Source organism: Pleurodeles waltl, chromosome 5, assembly GCF_031143425.1.
Source record: "Pleurodeles waltl isolate 20211129_DDA chromosome 5, aPleWal1.hap1.20221129, whole genome shotgun sequence".
NCBI classification, from domain to species: domain Eukaryota; kingdom Metazoa; phylum Chordata; class Amphibia; order Caudata; family Salamandridae; genus Pleurodeles; species Pleurodeles waltl.
The window spans coordinates 1,060,565,906-1,060,588,105 of NC_090444.1; the positions used below are offsets into that span (position 1 = coordinate 1,060,565,906).

A 22,200-nucleotide genomic window follows, 5' to 3' on the forward strand; every position below is an offset into this window, starting at 1 on the left:
CATTCCAAATAATGATCTGACCTCTACCCCTCCAAACCTTCACCACCAGAAGACACTACTGCTTACACTCAGGCAGTCTCTAGGGCAGCGGCTTAACATGGGATGCTTATGCATTCTAAACCCCTGGAAGAAGATTTTCTGTTCAACACTCTGTCTTCCACTCACTCCAGATACCAGTGTCTCCTAATGTTGCCTGGAATGGTTAAACATGCTGAACACATTTTTAGTGAACCTGTCATTACCCCTGGAATTGACAAAAATATAAACCTGCCCCTACGGACCCAGACTATATAACACACCAGGTTCCTCCGGACTCAGTGGTAGTCAGCGCGGCCAGAAAAAGAGCTAACAGCCAGTCATCAGGAGACGCTCCTCCTCCTGGTAAGTAAAGTTGAAAATTTGATGCTGCTGGAAAGAGAAGCCACACAAGCGGATAACCAATGGAGAATTGCCAATTCTCAGGCACTGCTGGCTAGATATGATAGAGCCCATTGGGATGAGATGCAAGACATTATACAGCACCTCCCTAAAGAGCATCAGAAAAGGGCGCAACAGGTGGTAGAAGAGGGACAGGCTATAAGTAATAACCAAATAAGGTCAGCCCTCGATGCTGCTGCTACAGCTGCAAGAAGCATCAACACTGCCATTACAATTAGAAGGCATGCATGGCTGCGCTCCTCTGGTTTTAAAGCAGAAATACAACAGGCAGTACTTAACATGCCTTGTGATTAGAAACATCTATTTGGCCCTGAAGTAGACACCATTATAGAGAAACAGAGATAAGACACAGACACTGCTAATGCAATGGGGGCATTATATACCACACCACATAGAGGCTCCTTTCGCAGACCACAGTTTAGAGGAGGATTTAAGCCACAATCCTCTGACGCATCTACCTCCCAGACAAAGCAGAGACAACAAACTCAATTTCAAAGAGGGGGATTTAGATGGTCATACAGAGGGCAATCTTTCAGGAACAGCTGCAAGTTCCAAGCCTCAAAACAAACCACTACACCATCTCCTTTGGGGGGAAGACTACAGCAAATCCACTCTCATTGGCAAAATATCACCACAGACAATTGGGTTTTATCAATTATCCGCAATAGCTATTGCCTAGAATTAATCTCCACCCCTCCAAACATACCACCACGTCACCACAAATTGTCCCCAGAACACAACGTTCTGCTGCAAGAAGAGGTACAATCTCTACTATTAAAACAAGCAATAGAACTTGTTCCACATTCTCAACAGGGAACAGGAGTATATTCACTATACTTCCTCATTCCCAAAAAAGATGGCACCCTCAGGCCCATCTTGGACCTCAGGCCTCTCAATCTATACATCCTGTCAGAACATTTTCACATGGTAACTCTGCAGGATGTAATTCCACTACTACAAAAACAGGATTACATGACTGCTTTAGACCTCAAAGATGCGTATTTCCACATACCCATCCATCCAGCTTACAGAAAATACCTCAGGTTCGTCAAACAGGAAAACATTACCAATTCAACGTTTTGCCATTCGGCATAACAGCAGCTCCAAGAGTGTTCACAAAATGTCTAGCAGTAGTAGCAGCTTACTTAAGAAGACAACACATTCACGTCTTTCCATATCTAGACGAATGGCTAATAAAATCAAGCAATTTTACACAATGCCAAGAACACACTCAAAATGTGATACAAACCCTACATACACTAGGGTTCACTTTCAATTACCTAAAATCACACCTTCAACCAGCACAAGTACAACCTTACCTAGGTGCTATTCTAAATACTCAGAAAAGCCCTAGCATATCCAAATACACAAAGGATACAAGCTTTCCAAAATCACATACTACAAATACAGCCAAATCAACAATATACTGTAAGATTCATCATGAAAATTCTAGGGATGATGGCATCTTGCATATCTATAGTTCCACATGCAAGACTAAACATGAGGCCCTTACAACAGTGCCTCTCACAACAATGGTCTCAGGCCCACGGTCAACTTCAAGATCTAGTGTTGATGGACCGGCAAACACATATGTCCCTTCAATGGTGGAATCTCAGCAATCTAATAAAGGGGTGGTCATTTCAAGACCCTATGACTCAGACCATAATCACAACAGACGCATCCATGATAGGTTGGGGAGCTCATCTCAACAATCATACAATTCAAGGAGAATGGGATGCCAAACAGAAACTGTTTCACATAAACCACCTAGAATTATTATCTGTATTTCTTGCCCTAAAAACGTTTCAACCTCTTCTCAAACAGAGGACTGTTCTAATAAAAACAGACAACATGACAACCATGTATTACCTCAACAAACAGGGCAGAACACATTCATCTCAACTGCCCCCACTAGCCCAAACAATATGGAAATGGGCAATTCACAATCATATTCATCTGTTAGCACAATACATTCCAGGGATAGACAATCAGTTGGCCGATCTCCTAAGCAGGAATCACCAACAAACTCACAAATGGGAAATTCACCCCCAAGTACTTCAAAAGTACTTTCAAAAGTGGGGGACATCAGAAATACACCTATTCGCAACAAGCGAAAACGCGAAATGCCAAAACTTCGCATACAGACACCCACATCCCCTATCCAAGGGCAATGCTCTATGGATAAATTGGACAGGAATGTTTGCTTACGCTTTCCCCCCTCTCCCACTCCTTCCCTTTCTGGTTAACAAACTACGTCAAACATCACTCACCATGATACTGATTGCCCCAACGTGGGCACGTCAGCATTGGTACGCAACGCTCCTAGATCTGTCTGTAGTAGCTCATTCCAAACTCCCAAAAAGACGCAGAACAAAGGTCAAATAAGGTACCCAAACCCCAATGCTCTCAGTCTGGCGATTTGGCTCCTGAAGTCTTACAATTTGGTTACCTAAAGCTTCCATCAGAATGTATGGAAGTAATTAAACAAGCACGTAAACCTACTACTAGACAATGTTACACAAACAAGTTTAAAAGATTTGTCTACTACTGTCAATCTAAAAACATTGAACCACTTACAGCATCTATACAAGATATTCTATGCTATTTACTTAATTTGCAGAAATCAAATTTTGCTTTCTCATCCTTCAAAATCCACCATACTGCAATATCTGCTTATTTACAAACTATTCAACACACTTCTCTGTTCAGAGTTCCTGTTATTAAAGGCTTCATTGAAGGATTAAAACGCATTATTCCACCCAGAACACCACCTGTTCCTTCCTGGAATTTAAATATTGTACTTACCAGACTTATGGGATCACCTTTTGAACCCATGCACTCTTGTAAAATTCAATTATTAACATGGAAAGTTGCCTTCCTTGTAGCTATTACTTCTTTACGAAGAGTTAGTGAAATACAGGCATTCACTCTTGAAGAACCTTTCTTCCAAGTAAACAAACATAAAGTTGTACTTAGGACAAATCCAAAATTTCTACCAAAAGTAGTATCTCCTTTTCACATCAACCAAACAGTGGAATTGCCAGTCTCCTTTCCACAGCCAGACTCTGTGGCAGAAAGAGATCTTCATACGTTAGATCTCAAAAGTGCTCTTATGCACTACATTGACAGAACTAAAGATTTTAGAAAAATAAAACAACTTTTCATTGCCTTTCAACATCCACATAAAGGTAATCCTATATCTAAACAAGGCATAGCAAGATGGATTGTTAGATGCATCCAAAGCAAAGCGAAAACTTTTAATCACTCCTAGAGCACATTCTACAAGAAAGAAAGGTGCATCAATGGCATTTTTAGGAAACATACCAATGGCTGATATATGTAAAGCTGCCACGTGGTCAGCTCCTCATACATTTACAAAACACTATTGTGTTGATGTTTTCTCACAGCACCAGGCTACTGTAGGCCAGGCTGTATTAAGAAAACTATTTCAAACAACTTCAACTCCTACAGGCTAGCCACCGCTATTTTTTGGGAGGACTAATTGCTTTGTAGTCTATGCATAGCATGTGTATCTGTAGCTACACATGCCATCGAACGGAAAATGTCACTTACCCAGTGTACATCTGTTCGTGGCGTGTAGTGCTGCAGATTCACATGTACCCTCCCTCCTCCCCGGAAGCCTATAGTCATTCTAGTTTTACATTTGTACATATGTAATACATTTAAATTTGCATGGTTATCTCTTTATATTCTTATACTCTATCACTCCTTCCTTCACCTTTTGCGGGAAAACAATCTAACTATGGAGTAGATGCCCATGTGCACTGTAACCGAGAGGAGGAGTCACTCGATCCTGTGACTCCGAAAAGACTTCTTCGAAGAAAAACAACTTGTAACACTTCGAGCCCAACACTAGATGTCGGAAGAGATATGCATAGCATGTGAATCTGCAGCACTACAGATGTACACTTGGTAAGTGACATTTTCTATATACATTACATCGACATCTCATTTCTTTACTATATGTCTACATATACATTTATACAGTCTTTACTTCACTGTCCTGCGGGAAAACAATCTAGCAAAGGATTCGATGCCCAGTTGCAGAATTAACGTGAGGAGGAGTCACTCAATCCCGTGACTCGAAAACCTTCTTTGAAGAAAAACAACTTGTAACACTCCGAGTCCAACACTAGATTGCGGACTTATGCAAAGCATGTGAATGTACAACACTACATGCCATAAATAGATGTCTATGGGGTAAGTAACTTTATTTATTTTTTTACTTTGGGTGTCTCTTTGCCTACCTGGGCCACCCCACAAAATTATTTAGCTTTTTGGGGCTGGGGGGAGAGCCTCAGCACCCCAGCAGCCATGCTGGCTCTTTGCAAGCACTGTAGTCAGCCCCCCATATATTTTTATATTATTTTCTTATGTCTTTTAAAATAGTACTGTGCATACCTGTTGCATGCCACAACATTTGTGTGGTTGGGTGCTGCGGAGGGAGCCCCAAACCCTAACAGTTCCACTGCCAGCATCCATCCCGGGTGAAATGGGAGTCGCCGTTGCTCCCACCCGACAGGAGGATCTTTTCTTTTGCTCTCTTCTGGTGGGAACAATTATCCAGTATTGGATCTTTCATAGATTCACATGCTTGAGTCATCCCCGTCGTCGAAGTTGGAGTCCCACAGTATCTTAGAAAAACAGTAAGTGGCAATTAACTATAGGCTATAATGCTAGCAAACTTAAACAGATAGCCTATCCATGTTGTTGTTTTTTTTAAAAGAAACAAATTTGATCTATGACCAAGCAGGTGCCAGCACCCTCTAGAACACTCCCAAGATAGGCACCTTCCCTCAGATTTTCTACTGCATGTCCTGTGAAGGGAGTTTCCCTGAACTCTGCTCAATAGTTTACTGTCAGGACAAATTTCTGTCTCAGAAAATGTCTGATACTTCTAAAAAAAAAATGCCTTTTTCGCCCTTGTAAGACCTGTGGCAAGAAAAGGCTCAATGTGGATGATCCACATAACAGGGCTCGAAAAACCCACTCCACCACTCACACACAGAGCAGGTGTTCTGTTCAGTTGAAAAGTGGAGGGGCAATAAAAGATGCCTTTAAATCTTGTTCTTATGTCATATTTGCTCTGTGTTCACAGACTGAGGTCAAAAGTCAGTTTTTCTTACAATTAATTTTCCTTCTAACTGCAGAGTTCCAGGTCATTGTAAAGTGAACTATGTGACCTGCTGCTTAGAATGCAAAATAAAAGGATATAGGGTGTCAGGTTTTTTCTAACACACAACAGTTAAATGACTAAGTCAACTGTGCAAGCATTTCAAAATATATTTCAGTAGTTGTGAAAGCCCTTTTTTCTATATTTCTGTGCAATGAAAAAATATTTTAATATGATGAAAACAAATCAGAATACTTTACATGTTGATGTGCAAAGGGTATGTTTTTTCAAACCTAATTTTCATAGATTGTTAATACACTAAATAGTTTTATCAGTAAAGCTGCACGTTAGTGGAGAGGTCTTGGGAAGTTACTGTGTGTAGATGACAATATGTTACCACATCATGGTTTAGTTATATATTTATTAAAATTGAGTGTTCAAACAAACTGAGAAACACTTCTGCCCTGATGGCAATGTTGTTAGTTAGTAAACTAAAAGAAGTCCTAGGTTATGTGGGCTAGACCTCATGGGCATGTGGGCTACATTCTTGTGATGCATGCAGCAAACATTAGTCTACTTACTAAAACAAAATAGTTTTTTTTGTACTGCAGAAATGCTGAGCTCACATATTTGAAGGTGCAATCATATATGAAAATTAAGAAAAAGGCGACTCTGCAAACTATTTGCCTAGGATCACACAATTTGAGACCCGTTTACAGGTCAAGTACATTACAGTTAGGTTGAGCAGATTATTTAAGTTACTTGACCTGGAGGTCTAGTAACATTTTTATGATTTTTCGAACCTCCCCATAAGGATTGTTTGTACTGCCTGCATCCCAAGCATCAGGTTAAGGGCTGCAAAATATGCCACACCATCTCTGCTAAAACTCTGAGAGACAGAGAATGAAGACTTTTCATTTGGCTGCAGGCTAAATCCTGTATTTCAGGTGTGGAGAGCGACATAGACCCGAAGCCTCAAACAAGGTCTAGATCATCTCTCCCGGGGCGATCTGAGTAGTGCAGAAAACATCATAAGGCTCACCACAAAGGACCTTCAAAAACCTTTACAGGGTCAGCCTCCTCTCAGCCATCCTCTCCACGTCGAAAGAAGGAAGCCCGTCAAAGTTCCCCTTCTTCAGAACTGTCGACATCCAAAAAGGTTCCACTTACATTGAAGTCGACGACAGCATTACCGTTGATGATCGTGTTGACCAAGACTACTACAGCCACGGTCGCCACCGTCTCGTCGACGAGACCTTAGTCGACAATGACATAGTCGACGTCAGCTCTAAAAACTCCTATCTCATCGGTGTGGGTGAGTGAGACCATGTATTTGACTACACTTAAGAAGAAAAGACTTCCATCGATGGAACCGTCGGCGAGATCTCCTGTACCGTCAACTACCCAATCGTCGATAAAGACAACATCGGAGAAACCCTCATTGACCAGGACATTGTTGACGGATACAACGACGAAGACATCGTCAATGACACCACTGTTGACGGTAACTCCGTGGACAAGACTACTTTCAGTAACACCTCCAACGACCACTCCGTGGTCGACAATACCACCATTGACAATGGCAATAACAATGCCTTCAAGCAGTGTGGTTCCTACCTTGCATCCTAAAGATACATCCCCTAGGAAGGTAACTACATTATTACCTAATACCCACTTTGCTGGAGTGGGAGGAGTCTGAAGACGAAGGTCCATTCGGAGACGCAGAGAGTCCATCACAATTATACGTCAAATACCAGGATGACGACGATGAGTACAGACATCAGAATATGAGCTTTATTATGCACATCATAGGCATTACTACGAGCCAATGCACCATCAACAACCGCGGGATACAGTGCAAATGCCTTCCTCCCTAATTCAGTACTTACAGTTCATGCTTCAGGACTATATAAAGAGATTTCCTGTTCCAGGTACAGAGCAGCCGCTTCAGTCACAACAGCTCCTACCTTCCTCTCCGGCCACCCCGAGGTCCATGCCTCCACCTTCCGCAATGCCTAGGTTAACACCTACTTCTGCAATAGCAGTTTCCCCCCGACAAGACATCACCTCTGAAGAGGATGAGAGAAAAGAAGGAAAGATTATCACTCCTTAACACCCTTGTGATGAGTGGAATGATTATTTGGCCCCTACGTCATCACCACCACTTCCTCATCCATCTGATTTTCCTCCGGAGGATTTCATGATCTAATGGGCAGGGCCGCCACACGCTTCTACTTGTCAAAATCTGTCTCTCATTCTGCATGTTTCCTACATGATTTTAAAGAGCAGGCAAGAAAATCTGTGAGGGCAATCCCCATCATAGATTTGATCTGGAGTGAAAGTTTAAAGATTATGAAAAACCCAGCCACAGTACCACCAGTGCCACCTAAACTGGACAAAAGATATAAGGCTACAGACGACTCTCCAGCCTGTTTGACAGGGCACCCAAAACCAGACTGTGTCATATCTCAAGCTGCACAAACATGTTCTAAAAATTTGACTGCTCCCATTTCAGTCCCAACAGACAAGGAGGACAGAAGTTTGGATAACATAAGCAAGAGATTCTCATCGATGTCACCCATTACTGTACAGGCTGCCAACATCTTGGCTATTTTAGGGCACTATGACCATCAGATGTGGTCTGGCCTTAGTGCCTTCATCTACCTCATCCCTGAAAACAAGCAACCTTTGGCACGCAAGATCCTACAGAAAGGTGAGCGCACATCTGCAGAAGTGACTGATTGCACACTGGACATAGCCTCCACAGGCTTTCGCCAGTTAGCAGGAGCTGCAGTTTTGCGCCGCCAAGGTCGGGTAAAAGCAACCTCATACAGACCTGAGGTTCAATCCAGAATTCTAGATATGGTCTGCGACGGTGAAACACTTTTCGGGAAACACATTGACAACGCATTGCTAGCCATCGAGACGGACACAGAGACTGCTCGCTCTTTGGGTACTCAACAATATAAGAGGCAGCCCGTTCGGGGAGTCAGAGGCAGAGGTTTCTCTTCTTTTAAGGGTACCTACCATAGACAATATTAACAGTCCCAATACAGGCCAACCTAATACCAGTCTTACCAACAGCTGTATACAGCAGCTTACATTGAACAAGGCAGCAGAGGGAAGCAGCCCCACCGCTCAGACTCGAGAAGCAAGCCGTAAACAATGATCTTCATCCTTCATCGGGTGCCGGCTCCTCTCAAATCAGTCAAGTGGGCGCAAATATCTCAAATTATCATCAGGATTGGGAGCGGATAACATCAGACAAGTGGGTGTTGGATGTAGTGACTCAGGGTCATACATTAGAATTTGACCAGAAACCACCAAACCACCCTCCAGTAAGAACGCATTCACTTCATCTTCACTCACTTAAGAAGTATTTCAAAGGCTCTCCAAGAGCGCGATAGAAGAGGTTCACATTCTTCAAAGAGGTCTAGGCTTTTCCTCTCAGTTCTTCCTAATAACAAGGAAATCAGGAGAATGGAGACCCATAATAGATCTCAGACAGTTAAACAAATTTCTGCGCAAACAATCCTTCCATATGATCACCTTGTCCAATATCCTCCATCTTCTCAACAGTGGAGATTACATGACATTACTGGATCTCCAAGATGCCTATTTCCATATCCCCATACATCCCAGCCATCGCAAATACCTTTGCTTCACCATAGCTGGTACCCATTATCAATTCAAGGTTCTCCCTTTCGGGTTGAAGTCAGCACCAAGAATTTTCACAGAGTGTCTCGCACCTGTAGCGGCTACTCTCCGCAACAAGGGTTTTCAAATTTTCCCATACTTAGATGACTGGCTGATAAAGGCTCCAACTTCGTTGCAGGCCTCCAATGCCACCAGGACCTCCCTAGCATTTTTTCACAGTCTATGTCTGACTCTAAATCACCAGAAATCATCCACTATTCCAACACGCAAGATGGTCTTTCTTGGTGCAAAACTCGACACGGACAAAAATAAGGCTTATGTCTCAATAGCAAGACAACAGAAACTTTCCAACCTGGCACACACAATCTCAAAAAGAAAGTTTGTTTCTATAAGGACATTCAAGTCGCTTTTGGGAATGATTTCCTCTTCAATCCACCTGGTTCATCTAGCAAGACTAAAGATGAGACCATTATAAGAGGAACTGCAGCTTCAGTGGACACAGTATCAAGGGTCCTTCGAAGATTTGGTCAGGATCACACCAAGGATGATACAAACCCTCAAGTGATGGTCTCAAACCAGTCATATCTATCAGAGTTTAACTTTCCTGACTCAAATGCCAAATTTCATCATTACAACAGACACTTCTCTGGAAGGCTGGGGAGGTCATTTGCAAGACGTGCATTCAAGGCAAATGGTCTGATTCTCAAAAGAAGATGCACGTAAGTCTTTTGGAGCTGAAAGCGATTTCTCTTACTCTGAAAACTTTCCTCCCACGGATTTCAGGATCTTCAGTGTTCAGCCGTACGGACAACACAACAAGTATGTATTATGTCAACAAACAGGGAGGAACAAGATCTCTCTCCCTCTCAAGAGAAGCCCAACCTCTGTGGGAATGGCTCATTCTTCACAAAATATCTCTGAGAGCGGAACACCTCCCAGGTATCAGCAACGTCCTTGCAGACTCACTCAGCAGAACAGAAGAGAGTTGTCACAAATAGGAACTCAATCAGAAGGAAGTAGACAAGATCCTTTGGTGCTGGGGGCGACCAGCTCTGGATCTTTTTGCCACCAACAAGAATGCCAAATGCCACTTTTGTGCCAGTCGATTCCCAGGGTTGTGGGGGAATGCTCTTTCGATGCAGTGGTCCTGGATCTTTGCATATGCTTCCCCCCCTTCCCATTGATCCTTAGAGCTCTCAAGAAGATAAAAGCAGAGGGTTGCACCCTCATACTCATAGCACCCAGGTGGCCCAGGCAGCATTGGTACAGGGAACTCTTTCTCCTGTTGGTGGCCAATCCCATACGGCTTCCCAACAAGCAGAACCTACTAACGAAGAGCCTAGGGCAGATACTCCATCTGAGTTCCAGGACTTGAACATTGATCAAGAATGCAGAGTAATTCTTTCCAGAGCACAGGCAGACAGCCCAAACAAGACTTACAAACTGAAGAGGCAAAGATTTGGTATTTGGTGCAGACAAAACAATGTGGTACCGTTGGTGGCTGTACCAGAACAAATGATATCATACCTCCTTGCTCTAGCCAAGGCCGGACTTGCGCATGCCTCAGTTAAAGTTCACCTGGCAGCAATAGCCTTGTATAGACGTTCGATAAATGCACCTTTGCTAGGTTCATCCAGGCTCATAAGGCAGTTTAAGAAAGGACCGTTTCGCACTTTCCCTCCGGTGTGACCACCTCCTTCTCAATGGCATCTAAACATTGTCTTTCCTCAATTGATGAAAGTGCCGTTTGAGCCCATACACAGAGCAGATCTGAAGTTTCTCACATGGAAGGTGGCAACTCTCCTTGTACTTACTTTCACTAGGAGAGTCAGTGACATACCGGCATTTACCACCAAGGAGTTGTTTCTGACTTTCTCTAATGATTTTGTCCTTCTCAGAACAAAACCAATGTATATTCTCAAAGTGCCTTCATCGTTTCACTTAAACAAACCAGTTATATTGAAGACTTTCTTTCCAAATCCATTGACAGTAGCTGAAACAAAATTCCACCTCCTGGACATCAAACGATATTTGAAATTCTACCTCCAGCGTACCAAATATTTCCATAGGACAGACCAACTACTAGTCTCTTAGGGACAAGCTTGTCAGGGTACAGGAGTCACTAAAGCAGGAATAGCCCGATGGATTGCATCCACCATTCAGTTTTGCCATACAAAGGCTGGAAAAACACTAACCAACTGACCTAAAGCACACTCTAGAAGAGCAATCTCAACCTCTGCTGCCCTGTTTCAAGGCATCGCCTTAGACAAGATTTGCCAAGCTGCAATGAGGAAGACTACTTATTCTTTTGTGTAGCATTACTGCTTAGAATCGCCTCAAAGCAGTGATTCAGTTGTGGGACAGGCTGTTTTACGTCATCTATTTCATTAAGGTGAGCCTCAATTCACTTTAACCTACTTTGATTTATGCTTGTATGGTTCTTTATGCATATGTGTTTCCTGTGCTTTACAATTGTTTATAACCTCTGTGCACTTATATATATATATAAACGTTTACATATTTGTATAATTCTTGTATTAGTAGGGTTGTTTATATAAACTGATATGCCTGCTCCCACCATCCACTATAGGCATTCCAGCTATCTTGAGTACTGTTGGCTATTCAGATTCAAGTATGTGAATCTATGAAAGATACCGATACTGGAAAGTGTTTTCCTCTCTGTTTCAGAGAAACGTTTGTGCTCCTAACCGGCAGGAGGAGCTTTCTGCTCCCACTGGTTGGTAGCACAGAAGAAGTCCCTGCTCACACTTTCAAAGGCAGGGGAACTATGGTTTCCCAGGGGTTGAGTCCCTGGGAAACCTTTAAGGTGCTGTCTCCAGGAAACGGGGTCCCAAGGGCAAAAGCATGGATCCGGGAGAGGAGCCACGTGTCCCCACCCACCCCAATTAAGAAATTGGCATAGGAGGATGGGCACTCCTGATGGAAGCTTGGACGGGGATCACATGCCCTCATTAGGAAATAGGCCCCAGTGGATGGGGTTCATGTGGCCGCAAGGAGGCTCGTGGAGGGGGCCCCCACATGCCTTTTTCCCCCAATAAAAAAAAAATGAGCCCTGCGGGACGGGCCCTGGGAACCTCAGGCGGGTGGGGGGGGGGTGTAGACACCCCCCACCACTATAAAATACATTGCGCTGCCAAGGAAACCCCCCCGCCCCAGTCCAGCACAGGGATTTTCTATTTAATCGTTTGAGCTTATGGATGTGGAGCCCTCTGGACACCCGACTAGTCTTACGGGGAAGGGTATCTGTACCCTGCTTCTTATATGTTTTTTTACTCTTTTTTTCCTGACAAGGGACCTGATTCCCGTGTCCTAAAATGGCTGTATCACATCTTTGTTGGTGTAGTGGCAGCCGGTCAGATCTCATCTTGAGATCTTTTGGCTCTGCGAATTGTCCACGCCATGAAATAGGTATATTTTGTTAACATTACTTTCTCTGAAACTACTAACCTGAATTACACCAAATTACAAAAAGCCCAGCTGTGAACCAAGATGTTGCCAAATTTGGTTTAATTCTGTTCATTCGTTTTGGCTGTACCGTGTCCAATTCTTCTGTGGAAAAATAATGGGAAAAGTTTAGTGCTGCCGCCCCCCACCCTTTTTCTCAGCTACCACTTGACAGATCACCTCGAAACTTTCCAGAAAGGAGCTGAGATAAGTGAACTTTGTTTTGTCTAGATTGGTCAAACAGTGCCAAAGTTATTAGCAATCTAAAAATGCTTTTCCTATGAAAACATTATCCTAACTTTAACTACATATACCTTTTTTGTGATTTGCTGTGAAACTGTAGTAGTTTTGGTGCAATTAAGGTAAGGATTCAACAGATCAAAATATTTTATCTTATTTGCTGGCACCACCTCGGCAAGGATGTTTCAGCTTCATTTTACGACTCATGTACTCAGTCCTGCTGATTTCCAGCAAAATTATAAGCACACCCCCCACCCCACAAAAATAAAAATAAAAAGATTGGGCTCCTGTGCATATAAAAAAAACGAAAAAAAGCGTAAGATGGACTATAGGGAAGGGGGCGAGCGGTTCCCATCCACAAGCCTCTATGAGGCCCCCAGAACTCCATGGCGATGGGTCATTGCAGGGTGACGGTACAAGTCTTCAAACCCCCTTAGTATATACTGTGATTCATTCCGTACTTGAGATTTAGGATGCAATGGGTGGAGACCAGGTGCACATAAATAGAGCTTGAACTTGCATAAACGGAAGGGCTGGAATATGTGCAACAGTCATATTGAGTACCAAAAAGACAAATGAAACTGATGATGACGACCTTAATGTCTTATGTTTATCTTATTTTTATTGACATTTTAAATATTATCAAACCCAGAAATAACTTCTTGATGTCTTTTGTATGTACAAATTGCACCATCCTTTTATAGCTTAAGGACCCTAGGCTTTGCTATATATTACGGCTTTATCCTCCTCTTTGCTACATAGTGCTGAGAAATGGATAAATGCAGGCTTTCCAGTGGATAATTCTAACTACAGATTTATGCATTCGTTGACATTTATCTAGAGCTTCACTCCTGAACTTTGTTGGTTCTTCACCAGCTACCTAAACTGTTTTTCTGCGACAGTGTTCTGGGGATGTCTGCCCCAAAGACTAGCGATTTTAAACCATACTGCACCTGCAGTAAGCACAAGCTGGTTACAGCCCCCATTGATATCTGCTTTTAGTGTCTTGGATTCAAGCCTGATTTAAGGTCATGCAACTGATTCACCTGAAGACCATCAGGGAGTGGGAGGTGATGTTGTATATCGCCAAGCACGAAAAAAACTGTTGTGCTCCACGTCGTGGGTCCTTTCATGCACCAAGTCCCAGCCCTGGTCGAAGTCCCTGTCCTCAGGTAAAGGTAACACAAAATCCAAAAACAAATCACTGCAGAACACAAGAAGTGATGATGGGAGTCCTCCACTCCCACTCCTGGGAGAGATCACATAGTGGGCACTCGAAATGCTCAACTCTGTGCCATCCATCTCACTCAGATCTTATCCCATAGCTAGAGCCTAGCTTTCCGAATTTCCCAGGCCATCCTCTACTGTGCTGCAAATAGAGGCATTCGAGGAGGCAATGCTGCAGCTTCTCCAGATGATTCTGTGTCCCCAGATGCTGCTTCAGGCCCCATAGATCTGCTGTGGCCCACTGTCTGACTTCTGTTGGTAGGTTCTGACCCACTGCCAGCTGACCCTGTTATACTGCTACCTGGCTTCTCACCAGTGCTGGGTCAACCCTCCAATCATTTTCTGGATGCTGACCCGTTTCCCAGCTAGGCTAACTCTAAATGTGTCGTCTGTGGTTCTGACCCTAACACTGATATCAGAGCTGGAGCAGGGTAGATTTTGGCCATGGTCTCAAGTTGTTTAGGGGACAGGTATTTATTCCGTCAGGGCAATGGAGTAAAGTACTTTGTTGCCCTGAGGAAGTACCCGCCTGCCAGATGATGTGTCTCTTCAGCCCACCAACTTGCTCTAAGCTCCCATATTGGGTTAGATGACGGTATGTGATGTCCTGAGAGACAGCAATAGGAGAGCTTAGGGTTTTCAGCCTACTCAGTTGCTGATAGTTGAAGATATTGGATACACTTTTGAACTGCAGAGTCTGAATATCCGTCTCCTGCTCATTCTACCACTTCCAGGGAACCTGCTCTCTCAACACCCCAGACCTCCACAATCCAGACCTCCATGCGTGGAGCTGAACTAGCTGGGCGATTTTGGTCAGTCTGCTTCATACAAAGCTTTCTCATGTTCTTCTGTTGGCCCTGTTTATGGACTGGCAAAGCTTTGCCTTCAACACCATTAAGAGTTATTTTTCTACCCTCTGGCCTTTCTGAGTTTGCCTGATCAGTCCTCTCTAAGTCACCAGTTGTAATGTGTTTTTAAAGGGTTTGCATGTATGTTTCTTCTTGTGCTTGTGCAATGGAACCTTATTAACGTGCACACCTTTCGAGCCTATGCACAGTTGTCCTTTTATGCTCTTGAACCTTAAGACCACTTTCCTTTTTGCAATTAATTCTGCACACCATTTAAATTAACTGCAGGTGCTGTCAGTGCAATCACCATATATGATTTACTTAGTGCTCAAGCTGGTACTATGGACTTGGACATAATTTCTGTTAAGATAGTGCCACCTTTCCTTTTGAGGCAGTCCATTCGTATCCCTCTTGGGGGGAGGAGGAGAGCCTTCTCCTGTTGAACCCTAGAAGGGCCTTTAGAATTTTACATCAGTCAGGCTAAGGAAAAACACAGAGAATGACCAACTTTTTGTGGGGTTCTTTTGTGCTAAGAAAGCAAGCTCTTTACAGGAAGATTTTATCCAGATGAATCGTACGTTGCATAGACATGTGCTATGCCTTGGCCAAAAAAAGAGCCTCCTGAGGGACTTTGTGCTCATACTGCCAGAGCTAAGACTGCAGCTACAGCCTTGGCCATGAATGTTTCAGCTCTGCACACAACACCAGGTGGGTATATGGGTGTCTGTCCACACTTTCAGCAGGCATTACAGCCGTGATTTTCAGTTCTGCAGGGAGGGGCGTTTTGCCCATTCAATACTGCAGGATTTCCTAGAGTGAGTTGCACTCCTCTGAACCTCCATCTTTTTGGAGGTAATGCCTTTGTATCTATTTAAAAGATGGTGAATCTACGGTTAGAGGCATCCACCAGAAGAATAAGTTACTTAACCTTTGGTAATGCTCTTTCTGGTGGATACTCTGCCTAACCTCGAATTCTTCAACAAACTACCCTGCTCCCCCTTTTGTGGAGGGACATCTAGTTATTAGTAAGTTTCTGCATTAGATTTTGTACATAGTCATGGTTCCTAATCTGTTAGTGATGAGTGAATACTCTTGAAAACTGAGAGCAGCAAGCAAGGTGTCGTGCCTATTTATGGCTCTGTGCCGTCACTTCCAGAGGTGAGCTTGGTCTGCCAGGAAGTCCGATAACACCACCTACCGGTGCACTGGAGACATTGCTGAAAAAGGTTTCTGGATCCATTTTAGCAACTGGGATGAAGAACATGTGGATAGATAAAGCTATCCGCCAAAAAGAGTGTTATCAAAGGTAAGTAACTTGTTCATTCTGTAAAGATGTGTTGGGTTTGATAAATCTTTAGATCTGCTGTTAGCAGATATCGTCAGATCAGTCCTTGATACTAGGTGTCTTGGGAGTGGTCTGCTGAGCTCTGATACCAGCAGATCTAAAGCATAATTGGTGCTGTTATGGATGGAGAACACACTAAGACATCATGTTTACCTTGATCACATTTGATTGACATTCAGATTATCAAAATTGAGCCCATCCATTGGACTTCATTTTTAAATTGGGTTTCCTAAAGGCCAGGCTTAATCTCTAAAAATGTATTATTATTTAAAAGCGTTATTACAATGGATTAGTGCAGCATGGCTTCTCCTATAATCGGAATATAGATTTTCAAATTATGGTAGCTCTTAACCACGGGACTTCCTGCATCCAAAATCAGTGCCCAATCAATAACATTTAGAACCATGTGGGCACCTAGCCTGGATAAAAGTGTATACTGGCAGAAATTGGGCATTCAATATGTTTTTGGGGAGTGACGTCTTGTAAGCAAACCCAGGAATGTGAAATACGCCCTCAAACAATGTTATTGCTTTATTTTAGCACTGCATTAGAAAAGGGTTTGCGTTTATCTCCGTTTACCCTGTTTTTATGGACATTTAGCTGTTGTAGTATATAAGAAGTTTAGTAAGCTTGTGTGCATGGGGAATAAGACTTGGGGTTTGGGGATTTGTGATTATTTGTATTTTGGTTGTTTTCTTTTGTATTGAGGTTGTAGTTGATGTAATTTTATAACAATGCAAATTAAAAATGACTTACTTTGAAATAAAAATGTAAAAAAAAATTCTTCTGTTGACCCGAAAAACTAGAAGTCTGTGCACCTGATCATGTGATGGTTGAAGCAGTTTAAGACGCACATTTGAAGATTTTTCATAATCTTTTTTTTTTTTTTAGGGGGCTTCTTCTCCTTGATGACATCCATGTTCTGCCAATCGTTGCCGTGCCTTTACTTTTGGAAATTCCAGAGAAGAAGGTTGAAGGTTGGAAGGAACACAGCTTGTTTTGCTCTGAAAACTAACTTTTGTGTGCGACCTTCTCAGGAATCAATACTACAAACCCAAAATGGTGACATTTTGTCTTTTTAAATTCCAAATCTGTTCACCAAACATCAGAAGAAAATAATATTTCTGTAATAATGTTTCAAGTTGTTACAGAAAAATGACTTAACATAAAGTTCCTGTTGTGATGTTGAGAAGCTGAAACAAGTTGCCTTGCTTGCAAACGATTTTTCTCCTGCGACCTTCAAGCAATCTGGAACATAACTGTTCATCGTTTTAGCATCTGCGTTTCCACTGAAGTAAAAGAGTCCTTTCTTAATGTCTCCTTTTTCATAGACCTTTTTCCACTCATCAAATAGGAACAGAAGCAATTAGCGGATTTGCAAATGTTCTGAAATGTTTATTTTTTGGTAACTTGAAATTGAGATACACATTTTAATGCTGCACTATGGTTTGTCTGCTAAATGCCCCTTGACGTGTTTCTACATGAATACTTCCTTTCCAACAAGCACTGTCAAAAGTACATTTCATTAAGAGGAATATAAATGCTATCCACAAAGTACTCAATGTAAATTATTGCTAATTATGATTTATATTATACATTTTCTGACTTCTAGGATCAGTGAATACAGTTTGATTTAAGCAGGTTAAAGCATTGATTGCAGAAGGACTGCTGTACAGCAAATTGCGTATAAAACTGGAATTCAGAGCACTTTAAAAGCGTAGAAGAGTGCGTTACTTAGACAAACCTACAACCGGTACTCAGCACCTCTTATGTCTTTTGTAGATGAAAATGAATAACTGAACTAATATCTGTTAAAGTGGACATAGAGCTGTCTAATTTCCCCCTCATTCCTTTTTGTGAGTTAATAACGTACAAAGCTACAAGAAAATATTGTGAACATGAAGTAATTAGAATGTTTTAAAATGCCATGCATGCTGGTTGGTGGCATCTAGGTGTTGTCCACAGTGAATAACATTGGACACTATGCATATCAAAGTGCTCTAATGAAAACTGACAAAAGGAAAAGAAAATTGCCCACATAAAGCCTCAGAGGTTAGGCCTTGCACAATATTAAGAAGAGGAATTGTGCCACTTGGGCTTTAAAACATTTATTGCTATTTTTATTTTGCTAAACCAAAGTTATAGGAGTTGTGGGATACATTAAATAAAAAATCAAGACCTTGATGTAGCATTTGAATTAATGAAGTTCATTTGTTTGTGGTATACCAAAATCATACGGGCACTGACATGCATGTTGTGTAGCTCGTGTACTGTATTCATTGAATAGTGAAAATGAGATATTACAAAAATCAAACACCCAGATCTGTGTTTAGAGTGCAAAGTAAGATATTGAGGCATACAGTATTCTATATCATGGAAATGTATTAAATTGATCACAAAAAAAAGCCATTTTTGTTTGGGTGCGATATAATTCAGAATTCAAACAACCTATTGTGATGATCCCATCCATAGTTCTGCATAATTACTGCTAATGCAGAAAGTAGGCGTTTTGAAACATAAATCCTTTCACTTAGTCCTGCATTTTATGAAACCATTGTCGAGGTGTTTGAACTCATCAGGCATTTTAGGGTCTCATTGGTACTATTCTGGGCCCTTTATCAAAAAATGTAAAGGGGCGCCCACATTTTCTATTATAACCAAAAGGTTAATTGAATTGTGGAGAGGCACTCAGTAAGAAAGCAAAACATACATGGTCCACGCTTTTTCACAAATTAATGGCTTGTGAGATCTCTAAAGCGAAAGACGCAACATATCAAAACAAATACGGATTAATTAGTGTGGAATCAATTGTGTTTTTCCATGCTGAATGTACTTTGTTACTTACAAGTGTGGAAGAATTAGTTTCTGAGCACTGGTATTTTAGATCTCCCCTTTAGTTAGTCTGTTGACTTCCAACATGATTCAGGAGTGTGCCTTTTCTATGTGGAATTGAATTACAGATTTTCCTACACAGTTAGTATTATACAGTCTCTCTTCTTGTCTTGCTGTTTATTAAATATAGCACATTTAAAGTAAACAACGTATCACACAATCCTTCTCCTCTGGGCAGGGAGTAACAACACAAAGCACAACATATAGTATAAATTGATGTAGGCCTTAAATAACTTCCCCTTTTCTCGATGTCTACTGTTGAGTCTATTAACAAATGAAAGAATATAATCAGTAACAAAAATCCATGAAGTAACCACAGAACTTCCTTCTTCTTCAGGCTTTCTTTCATAATACAAATGTCCTGTATCAGAAATAAATTACTCCTTCCCAAAAGTCTTAGATCTGCTGCATCATGCTTCTCTATGGTTATTTGAAATCAGCACCAGAAAGAACCAAAGTAACTCACTGCCTTCCCATTAAAAGTGTTGGTTACCTGACAAGAGGCAGGGTAATATTCACATCTTGTCTCTTTAATGAAATAAGGACTCGCATTCCCAAATTGGCTAGGAGTTGCAATTTTATTACAAGGCAGGACAGGATTTTCTATTACTCAAGTTCAAAGCATATCTATACTGGCAGTGCTGCTTGTTGAACTGACTTGTAGTTAAATGTTTTAAAAGTAGACACCCATGACCAATCATTGGACTTGTAAAATATTTCTGGGGCATATACTCCTGACTGGATCAGCTCCAATATGCTCTGTAACCATGCCCTATAAGGACATCACATCTTTACTCTATTGATTTAGAGTAGCTGCAGTTACTAGAGTTTACGGTTTACCTAAAGATATCAGTGACAGCAAGGTAGATGTTCTCAAGTTCTCCATCTCCACTTGTATGTACTGCTTGAGGCATCTCCCTGCACAAAATGTCTGCTGTAAAGGAAACGTTAAAAACTCTGTGGCAGTAAAACCCTTTCTTAGTACACGTTGTGACAGTAAAATTAACCCCCACAAGGAAAATGCATTGTAGAAATGTTAAATGATCTAACATCGAATACTCTCCTAAAAGCAATTAAGCATGACAACATGGCTAGTGTGGGAGACAATACCTTCACTATACATACCAAAGTGTGTTCCTCAAATGATTTGCCTCAAATTTTCTAGTGCCTTAGTGATATTGTGTACCTATACCGATTGATACTCTTATATGACTTCTGTCCACCAGTCAGTGATGCTAACAAATTGAGAACCCTGTGACATCTGAGGAAATGGGATCATTATCCGATTCCATGCACCAGGCTAACTTGTAGGATTTAGTTATACTCCTCACTCAGGATGCTCTGGTATAACGAGAAGCTGATTCTGAAAAGCATGCATGTCTGCAGGTGTTCTGAAAGGTTCCACGCTGCTATGATGAGTTTACCCTCTTAAGACGAGGTTTTGATACTGCTCATCTGAGTTCATCAACAACTATGGTAACACAATTAGTAGAATTGAACAGCTTAATGATAAACCCAGAAGGGAAGGATACCATGGTGTGCCTTCCAAAGCGATCAAGACCACTGGCGCTGGCTGGGAATCTATGCTATGCACCTGGATATCATGACAAACAGTAGGAAAGCTTAGAGATTTCCTGCGGACCATCCCTGAAGAAAAGCATCCGAGCACATCTACTTTAGGGGTAGTGTCCCTACTGTTGTTCTGTTATCCTTTTTTCAATTTCCATTTTGTCATGGGCATTAACCAACTTCCAATTTCTTCTTTTCTTGGTGATATCTCACACTATGTAGGAATAATAGAGCAGAAAAGAAAAACCTGACTACTTTTACTGGTCTCAGAGTAGAGGCCACTGAATTATACGTGCACTTCTGCAATATTGGAGTGGGTGGCTTTGATCCAGGCCTCAGCTTTCTTGGCAGGTGTAATGCTTGCAGAAGTAGAGTTGGCAAAAGGGTATCTGCTCTATGTGGTAATTACCCAGAGGTAATGTATTTCACTTTCTAAATTTCGTGATTTCTGACATTATCTGGTTTTCAGGATAGTTAAATACACATTTGTAGCTAGTAGTGATCAAAAGAGATATGTTCTTTTGACATAGGTATTGCTGATGTAAAGGAATCAATAAGGGCAGTAGTGTGCTCTGGGATTTTCTTTAACATATGATACCGTTTCATGTGCTGTTTTTTTTTTTTATTGGATCATTGACTCTGATTATGTGCTGGTATTAATCTTACATGTTGCTAAACGGTAGTAAAACAAGTCGTTTAAAATTTAGAGATGAGATGACCATTGTTTAGGATCATCCTGATTTGCAAGCCCTTCTGTAAAATCTTGCAATTTGACTGTGACTTCGCAGAGTTGTCGTCTTCAGTGAAATATCATTATCAAGTTTCTCTGGGTTCTAGCTCAACGTGATTATTGCGTAAACTGAGAACTATTCCTCTGAAGTAAGTTATTTGTGTGGTGGTTTATTAAGATAATCAGTGGTTTCAAAAACCGCTTCCTTGCACACCAGAATAGACCAACACTACTAGTTATCCAGTAATCCAAGAGTTTTCTTTAATTCTATTCATGATTGTAACGGCATCTTTTCTACAAAACTTTTTAATGTACGTGTAGAAAGAAATGAATAAACACATTTTTGCAGATATTTGCTTGTGTAATTTTAAGTGTTAACATTGTAAGAAAGGCTAGGAAAATAGCAGGTCACAGACAAAAAGCAAGAGCTCTGTCAGGAAAGCCCTTACTTGATTAAACAAAATATAATCTCTTTGCAATGTTCCCCAAGAATATAGAACTCACTCACCCCTGAACTGCGACAAAAACCCACACGGTTGTCAAACCAAATTCAATTTCCTTGCACCAGGTAGGTCTAATATAGTTAAATATTCACAACTACGAGTCCCTCCACACGTCTTAAGAGGCACCTCACAATGTCTGCTTCCTGCCATGG

At 41.6% G+C, this 22,200-nt stretch overlaps 1 protein-coding gene across 3 annotated transcripts in view; it reads left to right on the forward strand.

The window, feature by feature from the left end:
• The window catches only part of GINM1 (glycosylated integral membrane protein 1), a 220,889-nt gene extending 198,992 nt beyond the window's left edge, over positions 1-21,897 (forward strand). For all 3 annotated transcript variants that reach the window (XM_069235279.1, XM_069235277.1, XM_069235278.1), the window contains one exon: positions 17,246-21,897. In XM_069235279.1, coding sequence (XP_069091380.1) covers positions 17,246-17,369 — 124 coding nt within the window. In that variant the 3' untranslated portion in view covers positions 17,370-21,897. The remainder of the gene's footprint in view (positions 1-17,245) is intronic.
• Positions 21,898-22,200: the final 303 nt, after the last annotated feature.